This window comes from Amblyomma americanum, chromosome 7 (assembly GCF_052857255.1).
Source record: "Amblyomma americanum isolate KBUSLIRL-KWMA chromosome 7, ASM5285725v1, whole genome shotgun sequence".
Classification (NCBI taxonomy): Eukaryota; Metazoa; Arthropoda; class Arachnida; order Ixodida; family Ixodidae; genus Amblyomma; species Amblyomma americanum.
The window spans coordinates 20670133-20693513 of NC_135503.1; the positions used below are offsets into that span (position 1 = coordinate 20670133).

General features: G+C 45.4%; 1 protein-coding gene across 4 annotated transcripts in view; it reads right to left on the reverse strand.

Moving 5' to 3' along the window:
- Positions 1-2251: 2251 nt before the first annotated feature.
- Ctps (CTP synthase) overlaps positions 2252-23381 on the reverse strand; it is a 33470-nt gene continuing 12340 nt past the window's right edge. For 2 of the 4 annotated variants that reach the window (XM_077631417.1, XM_077631418.1), the window contains exons 13-17: positions 23022-23174; positions 19469-19707; positions 8967-9216; positions 2992-3036; positions 2252-2568 (exon numbers count right to left, since the gene is read on the reverse strand). In XM_077631417.1, coding sequence (XP_077487543.1) covers positions 2477-2568; positions 2992-3036; positions 8967-9216; positions 19469-19707; positions 23022-23174 — 779 coding nt within the window. In that variant the 3' untranslated portion in view covers positions 2252-2476. Of the gene's footprint in view, positions 2569-2991; positions 3037-7520; positions 8212-8307; positions 9217-19468; positions 19708-23021; positions 23175-23381 lie in introns of those variants that run through there. The other 2 variants (XR_013307212.1, XR_013307213.1) reach the window with 1 other exon arrangement.

The following is a 23381-nucleotide window of genomic DNA, read 5'->3' on the forward strand; positions in this document are numbered from 1 at the left end:
GCAGCATTTGTTTGCTGCTTGACAACTGCTACGCGCACCATGTGGAAGGCCTACAGCTTTCTAAGGTCGAGCTGCAGCATTTGCCACCTAACTGCACTTCTCTGGTACAGCCCTTAGACAAATGGGTTATTAACAGCTTTAAATACTGTTACCGGCGTCGATTGATACAGAAGATGCTCCTGGACATCCGCCTTGAATGGCCAACAAAAGTGGATATCTACCAAGCAATCGAAATGCTTGCTGCGTCGTGGCAAGAGGTCGGATCACAAGTGATCACCAATTGCTTCGCCAAGGCTCAGGTAAATAAGGCCATTCAAGCTACAGTCACTGAAGACGAACCTTCAAGCCCACCCGAGGTCGCAGAAGCGTGGGATGAACTACGCATGAACGGTGGGGTGCCCGACGGTGTCGAGCTGTGCAACTTTTTGTTCGTGGACAACGGCGCCGTGGCTACGGAAGAGATGACTGATGCGGCACTTGTCGAAACCGTTAAAGATAGCCTTGAAGGTGACGGTTCGTCAGAGCCTGATACGTTTTGTGCTGTTCCCACCGCGAGGGAACTGATGGACGCGGTGGACGTTCTGCGCCATTTCGTCGGCTCGCAGGACGATGAAGCAGCCATGGATGCCTTAGTTTCCTTGGAGCGCCGAGTAGTGGCTTCGATCGGGCAAAAACAGCAAGCGAAAATTACGCAGTTTTTCTCTATTAAATAAATTCTTTGAATGGCGAGTTCACTTGAATTGATATCTGTCGAATTTTTATTTCGTTTTGGCATAATCCTTACCAGTCTTAACCCAAAACTGCATGTAACGAAAAATTGCGAACTTTTTTCAATTTCGTTATATCCAGGTTTGACGTAGATTCATCGCATCACATCCCATCGTATGATCGCCAGTTCTGCTACACAGACCTAGGGAGGAGCCCACACCCTCATAAAGCACCACCCACCAGCCACTCCTTACTGCACCCTAGCTAAAAATCTGCCCACCCACCTACCCACTGCTATCTTGGATACACTGTCCCACCCCAACCCCGCCCACCTTCGACCACCAGAAGCACCACCCAACACCAACCCACCTATTTCCACAAGGCCTCCACTCACTGGAAGCCCACATAGCAATGAAACAAAAAAGAGACAGTGAAATCCAATTCAAAGACAGAGTGGAGAAGCCAGCTGCCTCCAGAACCACCACCCACCCCCCAGCTAGGGCACTGCCCGCTCACCCAACGCAATCCTCAAAGCACCTCCGCCCAACTTCACCCTCCAGAAAAATTCTGTCCCGTGCATGAAGCCTCGGCTTAGAGTAAAAGCATCAAAGTAATCATCAAGGTTAAATCCAACTGCTTTTGCGCAATTGTCGCATCAGATATCAGATCATCCCATAATTTTTCCCTCTCAGCTAAACTTGCTGCTGCATGGCAAGCCAAGCATCACTCCAAAAGCAGTTATTGCATACAACTCACAAATGTCTGCCTGGCATTGGGTTATGCTCCAACTAAATTTTTGAGAAAAAGTCCAGTTGTACAATTTGAACGATGGGACCAAAACTTAAGCCTACTGTCAGACTGGACTGTTTCAAGCTATTTTCGCCTGAAGCAAATGAAAAGGTAGCAAATAAAGAAAAAGCTTTGACAGAATGCACGTACTGTCAGAGGCAGTTGCTTCCAACTTGCACTGTATGTCTTTTCCATTATATGCAAGTGTTCCGAACTCATTAAATTGGAACTTATTGCAAGGGGCATGCCCTTTCACTATATGCAAAATCAAAGAGAGTTCCAGATTGTTGACTACCAAACGCAGGCTATACACAATAAAATATTGATATAAATCCCGTGGCGGAGTGAAAAAGATTTCTATCATTCAAAAATGAACAAAATTCGTAGGCACAAGCACAGGAAGTGCATTCACACAATTTTTTACGGCTGACAGGATTTTCTCACTTGAGAGTAGCACTTGGAGCACACAGGTATGATCGTGGCTCCTGCATTCGTATCACCCATAGTGGCATGGAAGGCCGTCCAGAACATCCAAAATTCTGCCCATTGTATGCAATGAACTTGAGCCAGGGAATTCTACGAGTTAGTATCTTGAAAAATTCCTGTTAGCCATGATCTTACCATCAAGACTCTACCGCATACATACTTCTTGGCACGAGTGTATTGAATGCCTGGGTAGTGGCATTCATATACTTACGTTGTAATGTGTCCTTCAACCTTGTATTTCCAGAATAAAACAAAGCTACACAATACATAACTGAATGCATTAACTTTTTATTTGTGCTTTAGTACAGAGTGCACAGCCTAATAATACAATTCTGAAATACTCACAACACTTCAGATACTGTCCGTAAGACACACCGAAACTGTGCCTTATTCACGAGATCTTCATCTCTAATGCTGTCCACAGTGTTTCATAAAATGTACGTCTCATATAAGATGGACTGAACACTGAAAATGGGAGAGGACCTTGGCTTGCTTATTTACCAGCAGTGTTCTCACGAGACGCTGGTCTAAGAACATCACTATCTATTTCCGAGCCTGAACAGCCAGTCCCATACAATGTCAACCCTGCAAGATACAAAGATAACAGCAAATATGCCAAGTTTGTTCAGTAAAGTAAACATATTGGCACACAATGAGCTTTTAATAAGCACTGAAAGCACCACATGTTCTTCCCAAAGTTAATTTTCTTTGCACACTTTTGCAACCCGAAATGAATATAAGAATGTCATTCATTACGTGCATGTGACAGGAGCCAATGTTTACAACTAGAAACAGCTCAAACTTCAAGAAATAAGGTGCAGGTAAACAAAAGGCAAAGAACATCATTGCCGCCTTTTCTTAATGATGCAAAGAAATCATATACATTATAGCATATTAATACAGATGTAAAAAAAGAATGTTTGCACCACCAAGTCAAATATGATCAGGAATAGACATAATTCAGAAGGGACGTTGAGGACAATTCTCATGAGTTACTGTGACGCTTACCTTTCATAACGCTATAGTGGAAATGGCGCTGCTGAGCAGATTTTTCTGCAGAAAAGCAGAGATGTAGAGAAGTTGAAAAATACCGTTACAATCACTGGCCTATATTGACAAATAAAACTCTGAAGGCACAGACTACTGCTGCACTTGCCCATTTGCAGCCATCAGACTTTACAAGACAGTACCAAAAAAGATAAAAGCAGTCTCAGAAAACATGCACAAGTTGCAAAACATCATTAGACACAAACACAACACTGTGAACATTCGAGCGGCTGTTCACTACAAAAGTACAAATAACATTCAAAAACATTAAAAAGCCGTTAAAGTCATATTTTTCAACACTTGGTAGTGGCAATGCCTGCTACCTCAAAACTTAAGAGGAAGATTTGCTCGCACGAACAATTCCTTCAGCTAACCACTTCCCTTCACACATGAAGATAGTCAAACATGTTTATTTTACATTCCAGTATTCACCCTATATCGCCACATATAAGTTAGAAAAGTTGGGGTCTCGGCGTACTACACAGAGCAGACTTATTTGTGGGATCTAAAGTAGCTTCAGCCGAGCTGGGGATACCCGCCTTATGCAGCTTCCCATTACCCAGGGCGCATGCGGCTCCAGAGGTAAAAACAAAAAAAGGTGTAAATTTTTGTAGCAATAGCTACATTACAGCAGCATTTCAAGCCTTCAGCGTGGCAGCGCTACCACCCCGTGGCGGCGCTGCCACGCTGTCACGTGGTGCAAAGCATCTGCCGGCGGCGCGGTGACGTGGCTGATCACGTGGTTCGTCACGTTGTTGGTCATGTGACAAAGTTCCACTCGGGCCAGCTCTAGCTATCGCGTCACTCCAGGTTAACCAGAGCTAAACCACCACCAATTTTTTGGTACCGCTACAAGCCGGTACTGCTAATGAAAGCTTGTAAAGCAGTAGTTTACCCGGCTTGCTCACACTCGCCGTCACTTTTCTTGATGAGCGCTAGGTAGCACGAGAGCAAACTCCTGGTAACCTCCAAAGCCTGTTGCACTGGAATTCAAAACTATAGATTTGTTGGCAGTTAGGTTTGCTGCTTAACAGGCTCGTCAGCCAGGGTGCACAGGAGTGCGGAAGGTAGGGAAGTGCAATGTTTTAACTCCTTCAACCTTCATTTGCTTTGTATTTCCATTGGCACACATCTATTGCTTCCGGCTGCATGCACACCGCGACATCATCCCACAGGAAACTACATAAGAAGTGCACTGTAGACATACATCACCCTGCTTTCGTTAGACAGAGCAGTGGGGATGGAAGCATCGACTTATAATTGAACTCAACTTTTTTTTGGTCGTCAAGGTTTGCAACTGGAGGGGAGGGGGGCATATTCGGGAACGAGTTATATGTGACAATAAACAGTAAAACTACTGCCCACACTGAACATAAGGGCATTTAAGACTGCTTACATGGTGTAAATGCAAAAGCATTAGTGTGTCATCATGACGGTTTGACCTCGACGCAGGTTGTGCACCGAGAAATGGAACGAAAATGCACCTACAAGCGCTGAACCCACAAAGGTCCAAGTGAAACTATCGGACATTCGGTTCGAATACCTGTTGAGAGCTAGCCTCAAACTTGACTAGCAGATGTATGATATGTGCAAACCTTACCTTGCGCGCGACACATGAAAATTGTTTTTTGAGGAAAGGAAATGGCACAGTAACTGTCTCACGTCTCCATAGACACTGGTGTAATGAGTCTCGGAAGGCATAGGACTGAAGGTGCACAGTCGGTTCAAAAAATCTCTGTCGCAAGCTAGCCTCCTTCCTGACTACCACTGTAAGCTGTATACACTAGGAAATTGTATGGCGCCACCTGGAAGGCTGTGCGACAAACAGTTGCAACACAATTTTGGTGCGAAAGTAGTCGTTAAAACTGGCACTACATGGAGGTCCGCCAGTTATGCCGTGCGAGAAACTGGCATGTCGAAGGCAATGGTGGTTTGAGGATGGGGAGGTAAGACATGGCTGCTCTTGGTATCTGTTGTGCATGCCATCGTCACACTCGCCGCTTCAGGGGCTAGATGACAGCTCTTGTGACACCATCTCTTTGGGATTATCTCAGCCTCAACAACGGTCTCCGACAAAATTTCGTGTAATGGGGCTAGTAAGGCCTCCAAGACAGTTTCTTTTAAACTTCCATACCATGTGACCTTCCCCTAACCACACAGCATCCAAGTCATTTCATCAAAGGCGAAGAGTCATAAGGTCGAGGCTTCACAGACCCATTGGCTTTTTCAGGAATGTTAAGTAATGCTTTCGCACTAAGATATACCTTTGGAGACTTCATTATGGGCACTATGCCTACAGCAATTCTGATTTGCAATCACTATTGATACACTGAGCACTATCCTGCAAGACGCTCTTTTCCAAAGCACCTCTATAATGCCAGCTGCCTTCAAATATCAGTGAAGGCTTACTTGAAATGGGAGTGAAACCATTAATACAGCAAATAATGCAGTCATGGCACAGGTTCACAATTTCTCCAAGCTACCTGACAACGTGCAGCAGTTAAACAAGACATTTCAACTACAGTAGAATGTGATTAATCATGGCATACAAAAATACAGTAGAAACCCTCTATAGTTAAGCAGCTCAGAACAGCAAAAATCTTTACTATATCAGGGTCTTTACCATATCAGTTGTTGGTGATGACATTGCTCTGGCTATGCTCTCTGGCTGCTTACTAGGCACGATGTGTTGGTTTATAAAACACTCAGAAATACCTTGCATCCTGCTCTTATCATTCCTTTATGTGATAATTATTTTCAGTTATCGCATGCTATCATGTTAATAACATCGTTTACATCTTGTAGAAGTACCACATTTACACGAATACAACAAGGCTACAAAAAAAAAGAGCGAGTTCGGTTCCATGTGAAAACCCATGATCACGGTGTCGACTTCTGTGGCTTCAGCATCATTTGAGAGCTTGTAGCTAAGAAATGTGCGCGACAAAGTCAAGCGCGGCAGAGCCACCTACACAGTGCCGCCGTGACTCCACTTCTTGCCGTTGCTTCCCTGTGCTTCGAGCTGCCATGCTATAAATGCACGCCCTTCTCTACTCCTCCTACTTTTACTGGCTTTCCTTTCTCAGCGACGCACTCCACTTTCTTTCTACATTCATGGCCACCATGACTTTTCCCGTGTGCGCCGCGCGCTTTGCCACACTGCCTCAAGGGCTTCAATAAGTTGGCTTCTCCTCGCAGCTCTTGACCATAGTTGTGAAGCCACCTCAAAGAGAGCCCTTGGTATCTGCCTCGCGATCCTAGACTTCGTGAGTGCCACGAATTCATCATTCCATGGGAAGTACATCGCCACGGCCAGACGGTCTTTACTGTAGCCATTTCTTCGAAAAAAAAATGTTACTATAACCGAAAAAAAAAATGTACAGTCGTCTATGGAAGGCAAAATGGGACCACAGCTTCCCATCAATATATCAGTTTTTACTATAAACGAGTTTACTATAGCGGGGTCCTACTGTATTTACAAAAATGCTAGGTTCAGCCTGCTCGTATATTTGCGAATGTGCAGTTAGTCGCTAAACGTATTTTACGACTAGAATTTGTCGAAATTTTGAATACAGTAGCCAGCAAGTCCCGTCACCTGCGAACATATCAACCGAAAGAAAAATAGAGTAACTAAAAAGTAGATTTTTGTTGCTCATGATTTTGAGCGTACTAACCAGGAAATTGTATGAACTGGGAACACATTATTGAGGCTACACTAAGTTACATCCAAATTTTAATTTAAAGGAGTTATCAGATAAGCACACCTTTAACTGGCTTTTTTACTGAATAAAAGCACTGCCTATGCGGTTAAGCAAATAAGAGATACTTCAGGCAGGAAGGTGAGCACCCACCCCAATGCCTTTAGCAGTTACAGCACCATTTTCTGCACTTTTAAGCATCAGGGTTGCAGTGCAAGTGTAATTTTGTTGCACATGAACTTGTCTACACAACACATAAAAAAGCATAAGCTGGATTGAAGTGCTGGAGTTAAAACAAGAGAAAAGCATCACTGGCTGCACTTACCCACTTAAAAAATACCATAATGGAAGGGCCAGATCATCATTGCAAAATTACAAAAACAAGAGATCTGACATATATATATATATATATATATATATACACACACACAGTGTAATCCCCTTATGACGATACCAGATATAACGATATATTGCTTACAACGATCAAATTGTTTAGATTTATCAATTCTCCCACTGCTCCTATGTAAAAAATTACTGATGGCCTAGCTCTGTTAGGCCAGGATATACGTAGCGAAAGCGCGGCAACATCTGGATCGGAAGAGTTTAAATAAAACCCTTGCATTCACTTGATGCGCCTTTATTCATGATTAAACCTTGAGCCGTCGTCGCGGAATGGTAGCGTCTCCGCCTCAAATGCCGAAGGCCCTGGTTCGATTCCCAGCCTCGGCACGGGTTTTTTTTTTTTTTATTCAGTGAGTGTGCGGGGGTTTCAGTGGCTCCCATAGATGCCACCACTGAATATGTTGGTTAGCGGTTAAGCACGCAAGGGCGAGTAAGGGTAAGAGCGGCTCTGCGGTGAGGCGCACATTGTGACGTCGCGGCAGATGGCACGACGAGCATGCGGCGTCCGCCCAGCTGCGGCGGTTGCTAGGCAATGGCTCAAGGTCTGTCTCTGTGCCCCCTCGGAGCACCACCACAGTGAAATCGCAAGTTCATGGCCAGTATAGCTTTCGCTATCAAAAAAATAAACCGTATATATAACGATACAATTATCAGAGAAATAATGGATACAACGATAGGATTCTGGCCACCCAGAAGGTGTTTACCACCAAATTTTGTCTGCAAGTTTGATAAAAATAAAATACTTTTAAGCGAACGACGTAAAAACTCCACAAACGGACCCGTGTGACGAAATCCATGAAGGAGCGTTGCCTACAGCCTTGGGAACCAAGCGCTATTGCTATCGTAGTAACAATCGTAGGAGGGAGGAGCTTGCTTGGCCGCTGCCACGCAAAGCTGCCTCACACATACAGTTTCCACTCGTTTGTGCGTTTGTGAACTGAGTACACCCCCCCCTTCACCACCACCACTATTGTCGCTGACATGGTTGAGAATTTACTTTTTTTCTAAAGCCTTAGCTTTGCTTGGCGCATTCCATGTTTCGCACTATCCGCAGCGCAGACCTTGGCAGCGCGCCAATATGCTGTGTGCGGATAACATCTAAGCGCGTTATCTTTTGATAGGAGCTCCAGAAGGGGTGGGGATGGCTCTCTCAGAACCCTTGGCAGAGCGCCAAGACGCTGTGCGCCCTTGAAAGGAGCGCGGGCGGCGGCGGCGGCTTCATATGGGGTAATAGCTAAATGCATGGCGGAATACCTGCGTTACTTCAGCATTTTTTTCGCCACCCCAGATAGAGCAATAATCGGTTACAACGATTGGATTTTCCGGTTTTCTCAATATCGTTATAAGTGGACTGCACTGTATATATATATATATACACAGTCGAACCTCATTATAACAAAGCGGTTTATAATGAAATCATAGATATAACAAAGGAATGACTATTCCTCTTGAAGTTCGCTGAACACGGACTATAACGAAGCTACGGCTATAACGAAGGCCCCTTCAACTTTGTTATAACGAGGCTCAACTGTATACCTGTTGCAAGGGTGTAAACACTAACATTTCTGGCAGGCAGTATATAAAAAGGTTTCATTTCCACTAAAGTTATGGAAGGTGGCATATAATTTTCAAAAATGCATGATATATGTGGCACTTAATTTTCCAATGATGCAGTACAACCACTGGTGCTCTAAGTAGAGTTGTGAAATAAAATAGGTAGTCGTGGAGAACATGGGCAATGCTCTATGAACAAAGAGGAGGATGTTGTGCAACACTCAGTGCTGTACAGACATCGCTGTAGCAGCTATTTTCAAAATGCCTATGAATCGTGCTGACCACTCTTAGGCTTGGTCAGCGAGCAGCCAATGTTGAAGCCCTCGTCAACATCATCCCCACTGGGGATTTTCCCATTGCAGTGCGGTGGCGTGTGGCGATCCTCGGACAGTGTGGGCGGATCAGGATCATCGTTGCAGGTTGTGATTGAGCGATAGTCTTCACTCCGCGAAAATCCTGGCATCATGGTTGTTCCGTGGGCGCCTTGGGGATTGCCATGATGCTTGATAGACTCCCGTGCAGGCATCAGCACCTGCAAAGGGGTATTGACACAACAAATGTAGCTTTGCAATTGTTGCAGGCAAATGTTAAGACAATCCGTAAATCTAGCAACCATGGACAAATTTCAGCCCACTGAATTCTTTATCGTATTAAATAACACGCAAACAGAACAAAAATGCAAAAATGGTTCCCGAGCTTCCTTTGCTGTCCATATGTATGAAACAACCTGGTGCATTACCACCATTCCAGGAATTCTTGCATCCTTACTAAGTCTGGCATGTCTGACATGACTGAACACAGGGCAGCAGAAGAAACATTTTATTGCCATTTGAACTTTCATCTGCCATGAATGGCAAGTTAATATTAGTAGAGCACTCGTATCTAAGCATGCAAGCTGACCAACCACAAATAGAGGCGGGCCTGCATTCGTGAAACAAATGAGGAAAGACTCCTATTGATAGTATAACAGTGTTTACATGTGTTCACATGTTATGCGTCTCTGTCGCAAGCGCTGCACTTTAAAGCACAATTTTATCTATCGGCAGAGAACTCTATGCATTGTTTTATTTCTAGATATATTAAGAATATACCTGCATGCCAATGTTAATGTGAATAAAGAAATGTGAAATGAAACAAAACTTCTTAATTTTTCAGGTTGCTAATTGAGACAGGCTCATCCTAAAACAAAAGGAATTGCCTGGAAACAGGCAGCAGTAAATACTGTACTGTGCTCACTTTTTCACAGGTGCACAAACAAGCAACAATACTAAGGAAAAGCACACAATGTACTTGCAAACAGAAGACAGGACCCAATAAACAGGTACAGAAATGCGCACAAACCACAGTGCTAGTCCCACGGCTTGCAGACCTGCACTGCAACACGTTTGGCCACAACCATGGCACTATTTGCTATCAATGATGCTAACGCCAACTCGTGATTTGGTGCAATTTTTGGAGCAATGAAAAACAAACTTCAGAGCACCTTGAAATGGCTACAGAGATGCAGTTAAAGCTCTTAATTTGAACTTCAAGGGACCGGCAAAAAATGTTCTAATCTTCGAATGACACCGAAAGAACTGTCAAGAATTAACGGCACCACAGTATATTATTTTGGTGAAAGAACGGGCAATTGTTGCCTGCCTTTAAGATAATAACAGCGTGGCAATGACTGTTTTTCACATTTCCATCAATGGTTTACTGCATGCATACTGCCGGGAGCATTGAATTAAAACTGTGCCAAATTCGCAAGGGCCTCCCGCACCCCTCACAGTGCGACACGGTGGAACACCACCACTACGTCACGCCCATCACAAGCAGCACCGTCGTGTGCGAGAAGGCTTCACCACTCGAACAGCAAACAGCACATTGACGAGCGCGCAGTCCCAGTGCAATGAAAACATGAAACCACGCGAACGCAAGCAGAGAGAACAGTGCCGAAGCAACGAGGGAAGAAAAGGATAGAGAGGGAGAAAACACCATTGACACGCCAATCAACATCCCAAACGATGCGCCAGCTATGCAGGGTTGCCTGGCTTATGCTGGCTGGTCGAGACGCCACCACTGCAGTCTGGCATGAAGCTCAAAGTAGCGAAACCGAAAGTAAGCAATCAAAGTGTTCCCAGATACAGGGCCGCCTGTTCGTCGTCATGCCTGCTGTCATGCGCACGTCAGAGGTGCGCGAGCGACTATGTAGCATGGAATCCAGGTTTGAATAGAGAATTTCGACTATATCTTGCAGTGCCGTTCACATATACCTGAATGTGGCCAGTCTGTCAGAAAAAATCAAAACAAAGATCGCCGAACTCACGCTGGAAGAGCTGCAAAGGCGACAGGATGAGCACCATTGGTAAGGGCATTAGGTATGCAACACATAACGGAAGAGTCAAACAAATTCGACCAAATTTGTCGAACAAATTTGATGACACAAGGTCCCTCTCGGAGGATTTGATCCTCGGCACTTGGCCAGATAGTTAGAAAACTGTACAGGCAACGCGAGCACTCTCATGCTTTTTAAGCAACACGGGCCTTGCCTCGCGTTTGTGATGTTAGAAAGTGTGCCTTGTTTTTTTGTGCATTTTCACCTGCCTCCTCCTATCATCATCCCCCATCGTGACCCTTTTTTCTCCTCTTCCCGTGTGCAGAGTAGCAGGCCAGGTATTAATTTTTCAGGCCAACCTCTCTTCCTTTCCCATCAATAAACCCCCTCTCTCTCTCTCTCTTAAACAAATTCGGTTCGCCTCAGACCCTCCCCAATATTGACTAGCGGTCTGAGAACCCCCCCCCCCCCCCCCCCCCCCCCCCTCGTGCTAGAATGTGGGGACGACATGAATCCGAAGCAAGCAACCATTTTTATTTTTCTTGTCAGTAGTAGTTGAAACATATATTCTCTATTGTTAAGAAAATTTTGCTGATTGTTAGTAAGAATCATTAACACTTTTTCTAAATTCAGGGAAGGATAAAAATACATAGTTGGCAGCACTACACAGTGGAAGAAAAACTGAAACCCGTGCCCTCACACCACGAGTCAGTCCAGAGATGGCGGCTCAGCTAAAGGGCTACACAACAACGAGCACACTGGCAGAGCTTGGGGATAGTTTGTTTCAGGTCTGCAACATAAACTGAGCCAACAACAACCTTTAAAAATGATATCTCCCCTTTGTATAAAATGATATGTAAAACAGGCAGTCAGCTGCTTCTCTCTCCCCATCCCCTCTTTATTTCACTCTTCACCTGTGCTTGAATCACTGGAGACCTCCCATTGATGGAACCAGACTTTAAGCACTGGAAACAGGGTAGGCAATTTTTTTTTTTTTAAATCAGTTCCCTGTTTTTCGACAATATGAAATCTCAGCTTTTTTTCTGAACAAGATAGAATTTCTCACTGGCGTGCGAACAATTTTTTTACTACAAAAAATTACATTTTTCAAAACCTGAGTGGTGACCAATCATGACCTGTTTTGCACCCAAGTCTGGTGTGTAGGTCTCCTGTGTTGAAAAAAAGGAAAAAAGAAAATATGCAGTGAATTTCTCCAAATTTGGAGGGTTAGCGCTTGTCTGGCAACAGTAAAAATCTTCCCATCATTTTTTTAGCTAAATGAAGCTCCAGACGGCGAGGGATTTGCCTGAAGCGCATTGTTTACTCTCGCATTACGATTTCACAAGCTATGATGCTTTCTTTTTGGCTCTGGGGCTCGACTTTTGACAGTTATTGAAATGACTAACACCGAAAAAGTGTTATTCGAAGCACTGATTATGCGGTCATGAGCCTACATTTGCCTTCATGCTGTGGAATTCCGGCAACGTTGCCCGACACAGAGCACAATGTCTCTCGGCACAACATACGGACGAGCTGAAGGTGACCTACTTACCATGACTATGCACTGGTTGAGGAAGAAAAGGAAATGCCTCCATTGGAAGGCACAAAACACAGATGAGTCTTCCATAATTTAGTTTGCGAGCTTGCTGGGAAGGATGTGCTTATTGGTCATTAGACGCTTAAAATGTTCAGGATGAATGCTCTGCTTAATTTTAATGACTGAAGCTTTGCCCGAGCAGACATTTCCTATCAATTGTTGTTCACCAGTATGATACGTGGTGAACTGGCTGTTTAAGGCCGACTGCGACAATTTAACTTTGCATAAAGGGATACACAGATGATTGCAAAAGTTGTTTGGAAAGAGGGGCAGCAAACAAGCAAGAGAAGTAACGATTGTGCAGATGACTACCTCGCCAGCGGCCATTGAAATCCTCAACGTGCAATCATCAACATGCATTTGTTGAACGCAATTTTGTAATGCTCTTTTTGTCACTTCAAAGCCAATTATCTTAGAATACCAATTTTTTCAACATTTGAGCCTTTTTCCCCAGAACCACAGCTGCTATAAACACCATTTTCTCTCACTACCAAAAAAATACGTATAAGGGAAAGTTTACTGAACTAGAATTATGGAAATTCAAACAGAGTTTTGTTTCACAGGATGTTTATTGTCGATTTCGGCTTGAAAATTGGGAGGTTCCATTGAAAGCAGGAACTAAAGAAAACTAATTTTTATTGAGCTATATTTCCGGTTCAGAATAGAGCACACAGAGAGCCAATTACAATGATACCAATGAGAAGGCTTAACCCTAGCAGAGACTGAGAAAAGGGGGGCACAGATATGGGCTATAATACATGGGAGGTATAGGGATTACCCGTCCCCTTAAAAACCGTGCTATTTCGCATTGCGATTGTTTGAAGCAGGCGGTCGGCCATCTTGTTCTCATCACGTGTGCTACGAGGAATTTTGCACGAGGTCCAAGCCAGCAGCGTCCGAATGCGACTGGTCCACGCGATAAAAGATGATGAAGAACGCAGAGAAGACACCTTTGTACCCTTTAAACTTGATTTGCAGGTAATGTGACCAGATATTATGGTTTTGCAACAGATGTATGAATGTTCGGCAATTTTTGACCGTTCGTAAACTCTCTAATACCAGTTCCTCGGATTCAAAATTTCGAATATAACACCACCCCTATTTTTAATAACTAAAAGCAAAAGTTACAAGAGGTTAAAGCCAAAACTTCAACCGAAAATATACGAACGAACTAGGGCACGAATAGCTATGCAAACACCATATGTCCCTCTCAGACACGCATTATATTTTACTGTAGACAAAAATCGGAACATTTGTGAGTGATTTGAAACCCAGCATTTCACCATAATCTGAATGGCTTAACTGAGACTGGCTCAAAAACTAATTCATGCACAGCGCACACCTCCATGCTCACGAATCATGCCTAATTTATTTAGTGAAAGATTTATTTAGTCATGGATGCTTGCTTTTGAGATAGGATCGGCACAGCAGTAACTATATTTCCTGTTTCCATCAATGCTTTATTGCGTGCATATTGTTGGAAGCGTCGAACCAGACCTGCATCAAAATCGTAAGGACCTCCCTGGCATCCATCACAGTGCGACACAGTGGTGCTCTACCAAACCGCGACATTGCGTGCGAGGAGGCTTCACTGCAAGAACAGTGACTACAAATGACGAGCACGCAGTTTCCGCGCAGTGGAAAAACAGGAACACGCGGACAGAAGCAACGAAAGTGCTCAACGGTGCTGAAGCATGGAGAAAAAAATAAAAGGGTGGGGTGAGGGGGGGAGGGAAGAAAACATCAGTGATGCGCCAATCAGCGTCCGTAATGTCGGTTGGCTGGGTGATGCTGGCTGGTTGAGCCGCTGTCGATGCAAGCCGGTGCGAAGCTCAGAAAAGCGAAACTGAAACTAAGTGCTCAGACTGTTCTAGGAGAACTGGCCGTCCGTCTGTTCGTCAGCAAGCCTGCCATAGCACGTTGTTGTCGGAGGTGCATGAAAGACTCTGCAGCATGGTATTCAGGTTCTGAGTATGTCTATTTCAATTATTTCTTGCTGCGTCGGTCACACCTAGACACGTCTTCCCTTCAGGAACCCGTTTGAATTAGCCGATGCGAGACCCGTAGCGTCCGGATTAACGTACGTACGACGCCACAGACACCATACACAGAGCCAACAGTTCAAATTACCCAGATTTCCGAATTAACATGGATCGAATGAACGAGCTGCTACTGTAATTTAAAGTTAGACAGCATAGTAAAAATATAGTGGAAGCAAGCAAAAAAACACAGGTTTGTATAGAAAAAGCACAGTAATTATACAAACTATAGTGTGAAAGAACCTCGACACATTACAGTTACAAAGCAAACATCTGTACCAAGCAAATAATGCAAAAGGGAAACAATGAAAAAGGCCAAAAAGATCAATAAAGTATTGACGTAAGATACATAGTAATTATATCACTAAAAGAAAACAAAATGAAGAAGCACACTAGAACAAAACTTTTAATTTAAAAAAAGAAAGAAGTCCAAAAATCTAACTACCATATTTACTCATTCTAATGCGCACCTTTTTTCCGGAAAAATTCATCTAAAGTTGACATGCCCATTACAATTGAGAACAAAAATGAAACTACGCCAGTAACACCCTACTGTCATCGGCATCACAAAAAGGTGGCTTGGTATCTTTCGCGCACCAATATATCTCCATATCGCCTACCACAGTCGTGGATACCGATAGGTTTCACGAGCCTTTGAAGTGTCCCATCAGCAAGGCTTGGACCTGGACTTCAGCCCCGCCGAATTCACTAAAACGGTGGGTTGAAAAAAAAAAAAGGTGATCTTGCTGGCAAGAGGCAAGTGGCAATCGGGCTGACTCACATACATTTTTTGTCCCTGAAACTTGAGAGTGTGATTGCCGGAAACAGAAACAGGATTTTCGCCAGCAAGTTGATTTGGAAAAGCAGCAACGAGCCGAAGAAGGGCCGGTTTCCAGTGCCTCGCTGCAGGAGTTTGCGAGAATGGTGAAAGCTGCGCGGTGCACGATTTCATCTGCGATGGTCAACAAGGCCTTCAAAAGTGCGCAATTTCAAATGCTATAAACGGCTCCAAGGATGAAATGCTTTGGGATGTTGACAGCGATAGGAAACCTGCGGCACTTCGTGACTTTACAGAGGTTACAATTAAGGTTGGTCGCTCCACATTGTGAAGAAGATTAATTTTTATAAAACAAAGAAAAAATGTGATGCGTGTTACAATCGAAGCCATTGAATTGTTTTTTTTTTTTCCGAAGCGAGAGGAAACGGCTGCACGTTACAATCGAGGGCGCATTAGAATTTAGTAAATACGGCATTAGAAATTGTATGAGTGGACAAGGAACGATCTTTCAAGGAGTGCTGAAAAGACAGTTGTGTGAGATATGATTTGACAATTGTGGGCAACGAATTCCATAAATGAGATGGCAGAAAAATAAACTGTCTGTTATCCATAATTAGAGTGGATCTTTGGTAAAAGCAGGTGATTTTGTTCAGAAAATCTTCGGTTACTTGGATAAGACAGTCGTGCTGAATCAAAGCCATTGATATTACAGTCGAACCCGGATATATCGAATTCGACGGGGATCGGAAAATAGTTCGATATAGCGAAAATTCGATATACAGATATAGGCCAAAAAAGCACTCGCGATCATAAAAAATTGTGGCTTACCAACTGGAACAGCCGCGAATCACATAGCATGTGCACACAATATGAAAGCGCTTTATTTCACGGAAAAAAAATCACTAATTTTGGGCTGCTTTTTTACTCTGGGAAATGAAGTTTAAAACACTAGTTCCAATCTTCTCGAGACTGTCTAGGTGCGAGAGCCCAGTGCCTTCCATTTCGCCGCAACAGCGCAGAATCAGGCTGAACGCTGACGCCAGTTCAGTGGCTGTGCACGGACGCGTTTCTTCGAAAACACAGTTGCCCTCGTTGTCGCTGGAATCGCTGTCTTGAACGCCAGCTATTCCGGCCACAAGGTCCTCATCAGCGAGGTCAGCTACCGCTTGAACTTCGCTGTCAGCGTTAATGAAGTCATCAACAGTAACTTCGGGCGGGACGGTGCCGGAAAAATTGGACAAGTCGCGGAACGCGTCCTCCAAGCACTCATCGTCATCTAAAGCTTCCAAACATTCATCTCTGGCCACTTCAAGGCCTGCCTTGCCAAAACAGTTGGCTACTGTGGCCTGCTTCACGTCGCCCCAAGCGCCGGTAATCATCTGGATCGCGCCAAGTAGGTCAATCTTGAGATCGGTTCCCATGCGGAGGTTTATGAGGAGCCGTTGAATAAGTCGCTTCCGATAGCCTACCTTGAATGCCTTTATGATACCCTGGTCGAGGGGCTGCAGTCTCGCTGTGGTGTTCGGCGGGAGAAACTTCAATTCGATGTGCTGCAGCTTGCAAGTTGTTTGATGGGCCGAACAGTTGTCTACCAGAAGGCAAACTCGGTGGCACGACTTGCCCAACTCAGCGTCCCAAGCCTGCAGCCATTCAACAAAAAGTTGACGTGTCATCCAGGCCTTCCTATTACAGCCATAGCGGATGGGAAGCTGTTTACAGTTCTTGAAGCAGCGCGGTGACTTGCTCTTCCCGATCACGAATGGCCGTAGCTTGCACGAGCCGTCCATGTTGGCTGCAAGCAGCACCGACACACGCACTTTGCTCATTTTACCATTGTGGCATGTGGTTCCACGAAGAGCGAGTGTCTTATTCGGCAACATTTGCCAAAAGAGACCAGTTTCGTCTGCATTGAAGATTTCTGCAGGCGAAAACTTCTGTGATCTTTGACCACTCCTCAGAAAGCCACTGCTGCATCTCCTGGCTGCTGACAGCCCCACTTTCGCCTGAAATGGCCTTTCCTACAATGCCGTGGCGGTTTTTAAACCGTTGCAGCCATCCAGTGCCACCGCAAAAGTTCTCTTCGCCAAGAGCCGTAGCAAACCATTTGGCCTTTTCGATTAAGGTCGGGCCATCCACGGGAATATTTTTCGCTCGGATTTCAAGAAACCACGTGTAGAGTGCCTTCTCCACTTTGTCAAAAGCAGCAGGGCGCACACGACACGCTCCTGAGCGACTTTCTGTCCTGCTTGTTTTTTAACAACGTACTTAAAGTACTCCGCGGAATGCCGAATGCGTCTGCCACGGAGGACTTCTTTTCTCCATTCTCGACACACCGGATTACTTCAAGCTTTCTTGCAAAGTCCAGATTCTTCCTCTTTTTTATGTCCGCGGATGCCATAGCTCACCAGATGACTGCAATCACACACGCTACACACAGCACGTTGAAACATAGGTACGCACAACAACACGCACGATGTGCAGATGGAGCAGTCCGAGCGAAGCCTGTTTGAGCGACAGTCAACGGGGCTGCAAAGGAACGACAAAGGGAAAAGAAAGAAGAGAGCGGGGAAAAAATTCGGCGGAATATGCCGTCGAAGGCACTATGTTCGTTTTTTGAGCCCTCTCTGGCTCTCTCGTCTCCCCTGGCCCACGAGCGACCGTGCCGACCCTTCACTCTCTCTCTCCCCCGTTTCCCAGGAAGCGTGGCTTGGAAACGTCGCCGCGTCTCCATGCCGCGCACTCTCTTCGATGAGCTCCAATGCCCTTGCCCAATGCACATGCCGGCGGTATAGGAGGAGCGAGAGAGCTCGCGCTGGTGGGGTGCAAGAACGGGGGAAAGGCTCTGCGTCTCCGTCACTAGGCGACGGCTGCGCATGCGCAGAGGAGGAGCCTGCTGACTGACTGTGCGAAAAGTTTACCTCTGAGGACCGGACACGAATGTCTTTGGAAAAAGCGCACCTTCCAGGGGCGCGGCGCAGCGCGCCGTTCGATATATCGAATGTCCAACGAAAATGGAATTCGATATACTACGCAATTGTCCTATACTTTTACACAGTATTTTCAAGGGGGTAATCTGTGTGTTCGATATAGCCAATAATTCGAAATATGCGGGTTCGATATATCCGGGTTCGACTGTAATGTCATTTTTATGAGCATAAAAAATAATCAAATATTACTTGTGGTTAAGTTGCACTGGCAATGGTAGAATGCTGAGGTTATACAGCAAAAGCTTGTCATTTCAAATTTCAAGAAACTGGAAAAAACGTTCAAATTATCCAAAAGTTAGAATTATCGAATAGCGCCGAATAAACTTAAGAAATGCCTGCAATATGGCAAATTTATTCTGTGGAAGACTGGGCAATGAGTGCCTGCTTTTGAGATACTAAGAATGGCATCGAATGACTTTTAGTGCGAAAGCATTACTCCACCACGGCCAGACGTATGTTGCCATGGCCAGACGCAGTTTACTAATTATAGCCGTTTCTTTGAAAAAAAATCTTCACTACAGCCGAATAAAAAAGTACAGTCAACTATGAAAGGCAAAATGGGACCGCAGTTTCACTTTACTAAATCCGCGTTTACTATAGCGGGGTTCTACAGTATTAGAAAAAAGAGAGAGCCCAAAATGACCCCCCCCCCTTGGAATGCCTTGATTTTTAGTATTCTTCAGCCTGAAAATGTATTAACGAATTGAACTAGTTGAACTCTGTCAGTGAGCTCGTTACACAGAAGAGCAAGGGCTGATAATAAGGTACACTGATAATAAGAGTGAGAGTGGCTCTAGGCCACTAGCACTGTCGCACTGTGCCTTGCAGGCAGCTGTCACAACCTGGTTGCTGCCAATGGAATGTGCCACATGGGAAAAAGCACACACATGTGAAACAACCTTTCTTTGCTCCCTTCTACAATTTTTGGCAGCCAAGTTGGGATGAGCAGCTGTCACAAAAGCGTGGCCTTTGCCCTAATGTAGACAGTATTTTGGTCGAGGTGAAAAGGCAGCACATGACAAAAAGAAATATCCAGCAAAGACAATAAAATGGCAAATTACAATACCCGAGCGTGCAACGTTGAAGAGGCTGGTTCAGCAACGGCAGGAACAGCCTCGGGAGCTTCATCCTCGGACGAGGTGCCAATGTCACTCAGCTGTCGTGGTGACAAGCGACACCCACGATGAAGAAAGCCATTGAGTCGGCCACATGAAGCCAAGATAAGCCCCATGTATGGCGGGGATGGCTTTAGCGGCCGACTGATGTACTCTGGATGGAACTGAACGCCCACAAAATATGGGTGGTCTGTAAAAGTACACAAAAACAAATGTAGCATACGTATGAGCTAAAATTCTTTTCTCACATTAACGTGCACAGAACACTGCCATCAGCTCTTTCTACAATAAAGACCGCCTCAAATGCAACAACCCTGCAGCTTTCACGAAGCTCAACATTTTGGCATTTCTTTCGTAATAAACATGTATGGTTGATGCTGCTGAGAGAGCGAAGAATAATTACTGAACTGCAGCCACATGGTTGCACTCGGGTAAGAAATTGCAATGCATCCTGGGGTTCTTAGAAACCACTAGACAACCATACCGTCTCTAAAATGCACCTTCTAAAAATAAGACACCAGTGATGCACCAATCGCTTGAAGTGCCAATCAGACCTTGATATGGCCCCGCTTCGGACTGTGTCCGAGATAAACGGTTGGAGCAGCCGAATTTTCAATTCACACAGCCCTGCAAACTTGACGTACCCTACCTCGGCCAGCGCTGCTTCGCACATCAAGAGCGTTGCAGCAAGAAAAAACTAAACAGCTCTAAAATGCATTAAAAATGTACCCAGCCAATCAAATTAAATTTTTTTTAATTAACCCAAAAGTGTCAAATAATCCGAGTTTGAACTGTCGCGAGTCTAACGTATAGACTTATTCTCTGAAGTACAGTCAAGTCCACTAATAACAATGTTCAAGTGCCACGAAAATTCCATTGTTATAACCGATAATAGTTATGAACGGACTGCACGAAAAAAAGCATAACAACTGCAAAGAGGGGTCACGGACGGCAAGTGACATGCGAGCTCCGCCGAGGCATCGTTTTGGTGGCACCGAAAGGGGCATTGTAAAAAATACGAGAAGGTTGCTGCGGCTGCCTCTCAGCTTGAAAAATCCCTTAGTACCCGAAAAAAAAAAGAAAACATGAAAACTTGAAAGCATTTAAATAGGGCAAAATAGCTTGCACTTCTCATTTGTTTGCTGAAACAAACCCGTAATCGGTGAGTTTCGACTGCTTTGCGGAAATCTTGCTGACATCGTTCTGGAGGGCATCCAAATGTTGGACATGTCCGAGTGAAAGGTTTTTTGCAAAAATGAAGTCCCGCAGGGACTCTATCATTCTTGAGGCCTCCTGATCAGAGACAACTTGTACAGTCTCAGGTTCATCTTCGTCATCGCAGCTGTCATCGTCTTCCATGCCGTTGACTGTTGCAACGATCGCCTCGTCAGTGAATTCTTCGTTTGTGGTGACTGCATCGTCGGCGTGCAAGAATTCTCCAAGCTCTTCCGCGTCGCCGACATCACCGCGCACCGTAGACCAAGGTTCTGTAATCGCTCCATCGGCAGGACCTTCGCGACACTCCGCGTCACTGATATCCCCGGCGAAGCCCGCTTTTCGGAAGCAATTCATGACGGTGGAGGAGCTGACTTCTGCCCATGCCCCAAAAATGAATTGAACAGCCATCAGGAGCGAAATCTTAAAGTCTGGAGCGGGTCGGCATTCACGCACAGCAATGTCCAGGTTAAGGGCTCAACACACACCGGCGATACAATGCCTTGAAGCACACAATCACGCCTGCGTCCATGGGCTGCAAGCCTGCAGTCGTGTTCGGCGGCAGGAAGAAAATTTTCACATGCGACAGCTTCTGGGCAGTCTGGTGTGCAGTACAGTTATCAAAGACCAACGCCACCTTCCTGCCTTCATGCTGCATCCGCTGATCGAACTCGCACAGCCACTCGCGGAAAAGTTCATGCGTCATCCACGCTTTCTTATTATGACAATAACGAACTGGAATCCTCGCAGCACCACGGAAACAGTGGGGATTCCTAGATTTTCCAATTACAAAGGCGGGGCACTTGTCGCTGCCGTCCATATTCGCACAGAGCAAAACGGTCGCCCGCAATTTGCTCTGCTTGCTGCCCTTACAGAGATCGCCTTTGAGTGCATGCGTCTTCGACGGAAACATTTGGAAGAATAGCCCGGTCTCGTCACCATTGTACAAGTCCCGGTCTGCATATGCTTCGCGGATGTACGGCAGCGTCTCTTCAACCACTTCCGTCTAGCGTCGACATCGAGCGACCCTGCCCCGCCCACGACTGCCTTGTAAACGATTCCGTGCCTCTCCTTGAAGCGCTAAATCCAGCCACCATCAGGCTGGAAATCAGTGTTTTGAAGGAGATACGCAAAGTGCTTCACCTTCTCCGCTAAAATCGGGCCACTAATTGGCAAGTTCATAGCACGTGCGCTCAGGAACCACTGATACAGTGCCTCCTCCACGTCTTTGTAGGCACCATGCCGAATCCTCTTCCGGACGTCCTCCACAGCATGGCCAGCACTAGCATGGCATTCATTTTCAGTCATCTTGAGCGCGTTGCGGATAATGGTTGAAACCGTCGGCTGTGACAGGCCGTACTTGCGTACTAAGTTGCACACTTTTTCACCACCTCTGTGCTCCCTCAAAATGTTCCGCTTCGTTTCCAAAGATATTGCCGCTCGCTTTCTCTTCTGCGGCAGTTGATCAGGTAGAGCCACGCTGGCCGCGCTTCCTGAAGGAGAATCGTCCATTGTTGAACTCTGGGGAGGAATCCGATGGGCTTGCAGAACCAGCAGGACCGAGGTCGGTGATGGCATTTGATAAAAACCACGCTGGCAACGCACGTGCTTTGACGCTGTACGCTGCCCTCGGAACATGTGCAGCTCGTGAAGCAGGAGCCAAAGAAAGTGGGAAAGATGGGGCAGCCCACGCTGAAATGCCCGTGACGCGTTTTTAACGGGCAGCGCACCCTCAGAATGGACTGCTCCCTGCGCGGATACAAAAGCAACAAAAGGAAGCGCCTCCCTACCCTCTCCACCACTACCCAGATTAAAGTGCCCATCTTTTCTCCTCCTCCGAGTCATACAAGCTTCTCCGGCTCACCCCATGCACCTTGCCTCGTATGCGTCGTCACGTGATCTTTTTGCAGCCGCTATGGCCGCTGTGCGGGCGGCTCCGCATACGCGCGCGCGTTTTTTTCGCCGTAAGCGTAGTTTGGCTAGCGTGGTAGCTGCGTTTGCGAGTTTTTTTTCTTTGAGGGTTGGCTCCAAATGACTACCTTTAATTGTTATAACCGACAATCTAGTATGATAGCATTGTTATAAGCGGTTTATTTTACCATAGAACACATTGCAAAGGTGACGGTGCCGCGGCTGTCCATTGCTATATCCGATATATTGTTAAAAGTGGTATTGTTATAAGTGGGTTTGACTGTACTATTTAAATTCTTTGTGCCTCCAACGGTCGGCAGCTCTTGGGTGACGTAAAACAACATTCTACAAGGAAACTGCACAGCGCACTCTACTCACCAGGAAACTCAATCACTTCCATCCGCTTCCCCGTGGTGTCCTTGCCAACAAACTTCAGACCAGCCTTTTCAAGCTCAGGTACATAGGCTGGGTTTACCTCGTATCGATGCCGATGTCGCTCTTCAATTGTGTCTACGTTCTGGTATAACTTTCCTGCATTCACAATAAGAACACAGTTTTCACAAATGTACGCATGTGCAACAAAATGAGGATCTGAGTCCACACTTCGTTAGTTTATCCAGAGTTGGAGTTAAAAGAATTAAAGGCCACACAATATTAAACTTCACCAGTCGTGAACGCCAGCCAGCTCAGCAAGGTATATTTAAGTGAGAAATCCTACAAAAAGCCCAAGCCAGATAA